The sequence below is a fragment of the Drosophila takahashii genome, chromosome 2L (genome assembly GCF_030179915.1).
Source record: "Drosophila takahashii strain IR98-3 E-12201 chromosome 2L, DtakHiC1v2, whole genome shotgun sequence".
Lineage (NCBI taxonomy): Eukaryota > Metazoa > Arthropoda > Insecta > Diptera > Drosophilidae > Drosophila > Drosophila takahashii.
The window spans coordinates 33,740,849-33,747,392 of NC_091678.1; the positions used below are offsets into that span (position 1 = coordinate 33,740,849).

Genomic DNA, 6,544 nt, shown 5'->3' on the forward strand with positions numbered 1-6,544 from the left:
AACAAGGATGTAGTGCCTTTATGTCAGCGGTTGTTCAAGCTGACTTGCCCTCCCTACCATGATCACCGTTGACCAGCTACATTTATGGTGATCCCTAAAAGGCGACTACACCTTACACGACAGACAACATTCGACGACGCATGGCTTCCCTATTGACACTACTCAACTTTAGAGAACATTATAAATTTTATTTTTAAACATAGAATAATCCTATTAAATGACAAAAATTAATTCTAAACAAGTTCATTAGGAACCTAAGAAATGATTAACATCTAGATTGAAATTAAAAATGCGAATTTAATGACTAAAAATTAAATTTAGCGATCGCTGAATATTTCTGCGCTCATGTATATAACATCTAGATTTTACATGAAACAATACAAATGTATAGAGCGGGTAAACTTATGTAAACTTATGCCATTGTTTTTGTGGCTTGCATTTTTAAATTTTAAGAACAGGGAGTTGTGGGTTGGGTTTTATGGGAGAAAATTTATGGAATTGGATTTAGTTTTTTTTTTATGACTTTAATTCACTTAGACTGCTTGAGTCGGCTTTATTTATTGTTATTTTTTTTTAATAAAGGTAGTTGAAATTCTGTAAGAGTAAGACGTTGCAATTCACTCACTTTGTTTCCCACGATGAAGCGCTTCTCGACGGGCCTGTGAAAGAGAATATCAACTACTTAAGAGAGCTAAGTTGCTCTCGCTCGCCTTGCTCACGCAATCTAAAGCGGTACGGTACTCTCACAATTTACTTTAACTGATCTTTAGTGGTTAAAACATGGGAGAGGGAAGGGAAACGAAAACGGGAAGAAGGGACTGTTCTGCTCTAATGCATGTTCTACTGCTAATGACCTTCTCTCTTGATGGCTTTAACTATTCTCTTAAAACTACTTAAACTAAATTTCTGCTTCTGCTCTGCTCCTAGCGGCGTAAAATGCGGCGTAAAATTCCGCGTAAAATTCGTTTGCTTGCGGGTTTCTAAATGGCTTTAAATTTGTTTTTGTATTTCAAAGAAATTTAATTAATTCATTTTGCTTGCTTTTGCACGGCTTATTGAATGTATTGCCTGTAAACTATCCCTAGCTTATGTTATGCTGCCTTTTCTACAATATATAAAAGTGCGTGTAGAAAGTATCAAAAAATATGTAGATAATATAAATAAAACTCTTGGCGCTATGGTTGCTGCTGCGGGATCTCGGATGCTGCTGCTGCTGTTGGTTGCTTGGAGGTTGCAGGTTTATAAATTTGTAAGGACTTTTCGTAGGCTGGGATAGGCTTCAGTCCGGCCAGAGTCCTCTACAGTTAAATTTGTAGAAATACAGGAGACGAAATGGGACTGGGAGTTGCCGCCTGGACTTTTGTTCTTGAGATCACGCGGCCTGGGTCTCCGCATCTACGTAGGGTTGATCGCTTGGACTGGGGTTTGATCGTGGGCGAGTGGGTGCACATGGGCGTGCGTGAGCGACCGGGGATAGCTTTTCCTCGTCTGACAAGCGTCCGTATTGCGTAGAGTAAGCCTCGGAAACGCAATACAAAAACTTGACCGACGTAAAAATGCGCACGCGCACAGCCTCGTCGTCCGCGTTGCGAAGAGCAAGCCTCGGAAACGCAACACGAAAACGGGGCCGACGCAAATTATCTCGCGAGAATTTTGGCTGGGCCGAAGTGTGGGTGGGCAAGGAAAACGCGTGGGCGTGCGTGAGCGACTGGGGATAGCTTTTCCTCGTCTAACAAGCGTCCGTATTGCGTAGAGTAAGCCTCGGAAACGCAATACAAAAACTTGGCCGACGGAGAAATGCGCACGCGTACAGCCTCGTCGTCCGCGTTGCGAAGAGCAAGCCTCGGAAACGCAACACGAAAACGGGGTCGACGCAAATTATCTCGCGAGAATTTTGGCTGGGCCGAAGTGTGGGTGGGCAAGGAAAACGCGTGGGCGTGCGTGACCGCAGGAAAAGCGGGTGGGCGATCGCTAATAACTTTTTCCCGTCCGACAAGCGTCCGTATTGCGCAGAGCAAGCCTCGGAAACGCAATACAAAAACTCGACCGACGTAAAAAAAATGCGCACGTGCACAGCCTCGTCGTCCGCGTTGCGAAGAGCAAGCCTCGGAAACGCAACACGAAAACGGGGCCGACGCAAATTAATTAGCTTGGGGTTTCATTTCACAAATTAAGCTTCCTTTTATTCACTCCTTTTGTTTTTTTCCTAACCTTCGCACTCAGTGTGGGCCTTTTCCCTTTTTCTGAACTTACTACTGCCTGATGGTACCGTCCGCGTGTCCCTTCCGCTGGTGCCCGCTGGTCCGTTCGGCTCGGCTGCCGGAAAAGAAAGAGAGCGATCTCGGCCGATCGCTGTGCCACGTCGACATGCTTTTGCGCCTAACAGCACGCTTGCGCCTAACAGCCCGCAGGGTTGCTCTTAACAGCAAGTTTGCATTTAACCGCCCGCAGTGTTCGTTTACGGGTGATTCCGATAACTTATCGATACTATTGGCATTCGCCCCGACTGGCCAGCTGACCGACCCTGCTGATCAACACTGGCCAACCCGCGCGCGCTTATTCGAAACTAGAATAACTTAGGTTTAACTTATATATCTATATTTGAGATCTTAACAGTAACATAGGGCCTTCAATGGCAGGAACATAATAACGCCTTTTCCAAAGGCTGAGATGCTGGGAATAATAATTAGGAATGTGGGGCGCCTTAAGCGTCCTCACACCCCCCCTTTACTTCGGGGTGGTTAGAGAAGTGGGCGGAGGGTCACCTTGATTTCCCTACGTGCGGTCACGTTGATTCGGAATTTGACGCCGTCGATGAGGCGAAGGTAACGCACGCTCCGGCGATCCTGCGTCTGGATGGAAGCGACGAGAGTGGGGGGAAGACGGCGATTCGGGGTGTCCACCCTCCAGTCCACTGGGGCCTCGATCCAGTGTGGATGACTGCGGACCGGGTCTTCTGCTGGGTCATCCTGGATAGCTTGGAGCACCTCATGTTGCTCCCCACCGGTCAGGAATAGCTGGAGATCCGGCTCCTCGTCCCCGCTTTGAGACGCCGCCTGTGCTGGGGTTCCCAAGAACTGGTTCAAGACCGCGGAGGGGATTGACCGGCCGGGTGTGAGTGGGACTTCCCGCTTAGAGGTTCCGAGACCGGGTGACAGGTCCAGAGGCGGGCGCCCAGCACTGGTTGGTGTCCGTGGAGACTCGGGTTGGCCGCGCCTTGGTGTGGACTGTGGTGTGGCGCGTGCCGGAGTCCCGGGTGGGGTTTGGTCGGCCACAGCGGGATCATGCTCCTCTGGGATCTCTAAGTCGGGGGCGACGGGGCCTTCTTCGGCGTGGATGTCGAGTACATCGTCTCCCTCGTCGTCGCTGTCTCCATGGCGAGAGCTGAGGCCACTTTCGGCGTCGGATTCCTCCGGAGCTGGGGCGACGTCGCCAGCGTAGTCTTCCCAGGCTCGGTTCGCCTCGGCTATGGCGCGCTCGAGTGGAGCTCGCGGGCGGTCCCTCCAGAAGCGGTCGTCGGCTCCGACGTCCGAGTCGTCTGTGGATGTTGGGCTCGCGGGGGGGCTGCGTTGGGCCTCCCAGAGGCATTGCTGCAGGTGGCCGGGGGCGAAGGAGTGATGGTCCTGACCTCGCAACCATGCGCCGACTAGGGTGTGGGTGGTCGACGTACCGGGCTCGTTTCCGTCGTCTACCTGTAGCCGAGCCAGGCGAGCAACCGTGGGGGTGGTTGGCTCCTCCTCTTCGTCTCCCGTCAGTGGTTCGAACACTTCCGGCGCTTCGCCGCTGACGGCAATGCTCGCATCTGGAGACCTTGCCAGGGTCGACACGGAGTCGGTGTTGCCCGGGGGGGCGCGGCCAGCGGGTCCTTCGGGCGTTCCTAGGCCTCGCCATGGGCTGAACGGGGGTGGAGTCGGGCTGTGGGATGACAAGACCGAGTCCTGGCCTTGTGACTCACTGCTGCTGCTGGTGACGTAGCCCTCTGGGTGTTCGATTGGTTGGTACACCCCCTCTACTCGATCGGGATCCTCGAGCTCCATGTCCATTGTTGCATGTGGTGGTTCTGAAAGGTGCTTAAATGGTTAGCCTAGGACTACGTTACCTAGCTTGCCTAGCCTGAGTGCGAAGATCAAACTATCTTTAACTAGCCTATTCGATACAATTTTCCCGCTTAAAGGTAGCTTATTGACTGGTGCCCCACTTACGTCTACCCTTGTAGAGTTGTATCGGGTACGTCATCAGGTGCGTGTGGAGAGTCGCTCCTTCTGGGGTCTTCTGTAGCGTCGTCGTGTTGTTCTTCGCGCGGGTGATACTCCTTTAGGTCGCCTATGCCAGCTGTCCGTCTCTTCCGGCCGTCTACTTGCTGTAGTCTTACTACATTTGACGATAGGAATTTCACCACCTTAAATGGACCCGCGTATTTTGGTGCAAGTTTTGCGTTGAAGCCCTCGCTGGCCTTGGACAGATGGTGAAGACGGACTAGCACCTGTGAGCCTAGTCGGGGCCGCCACTCGCGTCGCCTCAGGTCGTAGTGTCGACGTTGTTCTTGGGAAGCTATCTGGTTGGTTTCCAGGGCGGTGCGGAAAGCTTCCTGAAGCCTTTTGGCTCGTTCCGTGGGGTCCAATGGCGAGGCATGCAAACCAGGTGCAACCGCATCGAAGAGGGCGCCTGGCAACCTAGGCTCCCGACCTTGTACTAGGTAAGCAGGACTATACCCCGTGCTGTCTGAGATGCTGGTGTTGATGGCGAGGGAGATCTCAGGCAGTAGCCGGTCCCATGTCCGATGATCCTGGTTCACATATTGTGCTATCATTGTCTTGATAGTGCGATTAACGCGCTCCGTCGGATTTTGCTGGGGGGAGTACGGAGCGGTATATTCCAGTTGAATACCGTTGTTCCGGCAGAACGCCCGGAAGGTTCGGCTGGTGAATTGCGTGCCGTTGTCGCAAATCAACCTCCGGGGGGCTCCAAAGCGAGAGAGGATCCTTTCTCGAAATCCGAACTCCAGTTGAGCGGCCGTGGCTTTCTTCAATGGGATGAGTTCTACCCACTTGGAGAATAGATCGATGAAAACAAGGAGCATAGTGTTTCCTCGCCGGGTCCGGGCGAGTGAGCATCTTGCCGGCTGGTTTGCGCTGACTAACCTTGTACTGTTGACAAGTCAGACAGCTAATGACATACCGTACCACGTCCCGACGAAGTCCAGGCCAGAAGTAACGCTGGGCGATCCTTCTGAGCGTCTTTCGGATGCCCAGGTGACCGGCGGAGGGGTGGTCGTGGCATTCTTCAAACACGCGTTGACGTTGTTCTCGAGGCACGCACAGTTTCCAAGGGTCTCCTACCCTGACGTCTGTGGGATGTCCTATGTGTCTGTAAAGCTGTCCATTATCCAGAGAGTAGTCCGGAAATTTCTCGGGACGCTTTTGGACCTGTTCCTGCATCTTTTGCAACCATTTGCAGTCGCACTTAAGTTCCGCGAGTAACTGGAGTCTTCCGAGTGGTTGCCGGGAGAGGGCGTCGGCGACCACATTGTATTTACCCTTGCGGTAGTGTACGTCGAACTGGTACTGCTGGAGTTCCAGTGCCCACCGGGCTATGCGACCTGTTGGATTGTTAATGGAGTTTAGCCATTTGAGCGCCAGGTGATCCGTGATCACGTCGAACTTATAACCCTCCAGGTAGCAACGTAACTTTCGGGTGGCCCACACAATGGCGAGGCACTCTTTTTCAGTGGCCGAGTAGTTCTCCTCTGCCCGCTCGAGTCGTCGGCTCACGTAGGCGATTACCCGCTCGTCGCCCCCGATGTTCTGTGTGAGCACCGCGCCGAGTCCTTTGTCGCTGGCGTCCGTCTGGAGTTGGAACTTATACTCGAAGTTTGGGCAGGTCAACACCGGGGCGGCCGTCAGTCGCGCCTTAAGTGAATCAAACGCCTGTTGTTGGGGTTCGTCCCAGGTCCACTTTACTCCCTTCCTCAGGAGTCGCGACATGGGTTGCACTAGGGAGGCAAAGTCTTGGACAAATCGCCTGTACCAAGAGGCGATTCCGAGATGGCGGCGGAGTTCCTTGACGTTAGTCGGAGGATGTAGCCCCTGGATCGCCGCGATTTTGTCGGGGTCTGTCCTGATGCCTTCCTCGCTAATCAGGTGACCCAAGTACACTAATCTTCTTTGGAAGAACTTGCACTTACCCCGATTTAAGCGTAGGTTCGCTTCTCGGAGGCGCCGGAAGACTTCCCTCAGATTGCGTGCATGGTCCTCCCACGTTGCCCCGATGACGATGATGTCATCCAAGTAAGCGAAGGCATGGGGCTCCATATCGGGGCCGATAACGCTGTCCAGCGCCCGTTGGAAGGTCGCTGGGGCGGAATGAAGTCCAAAGGGCATGACTTTCCAGTGGAAGAGTCCACGCCCAGGGACAGTGAACGCGGTGCATTCTCGGCTGCCTTCCGCCATGGGGATCTGCCAATACCCGTTTTTGAGGTCCAACGTGGAGATGAACCGAGCGTTCCGTAGGCGCTCCAGGATATGGTTAATACGTGGAAGAGGGT

General features: G+C 52.9%; 1 protein-coding gene across 1 annotated transcript; it reads right to left on the reverse strand.

Moving 5' to 3' along the window:
• Nucleotides 1–1,271: 1,271 nt before the first annotated feature.
• Nucleotides 1,272–4,809, reverse strand: LOC138911912 (uncharacterized). The gene is made up of 2 exons (XM_070211535.1): nucleotides 4,203–4,809; nucleotides 1,272–4,060 (listed from the first exon to the last, which is right to left on the reverse strand). Exons 1-2 carry the CDS (start codon nucleotides 4,234–4,236, stop codon nucleotides 2,742–2,744), a joined length of 1,353 nt encoding a protein of 450 aa, XP_070067636.1. The 5' UTR covers nucleotides 4,237–4,809; the 3' UTR covers nucleotides 1,272–2,741.
• Between the last annotated feature and the right edge of the window lie 1,735 nt (nucleotides 4,810–6,544).

Excerpts from the sequence above, each read along its gene's own strand:
- LOC138911912 (XM_070211535.1), bottom strand. The coding sequence starts at position 4,236 with ATGACGTACCCGATACAACTCTACAAGGGTAGAC. Across the intron at positions 4,061-4,202 it reads ACAACTCTACAAGGGTAGAC|AACCACCACATGCAACAATG; the intron begins GTAAGTGGGGCA and ends AGCACCTTTCAG.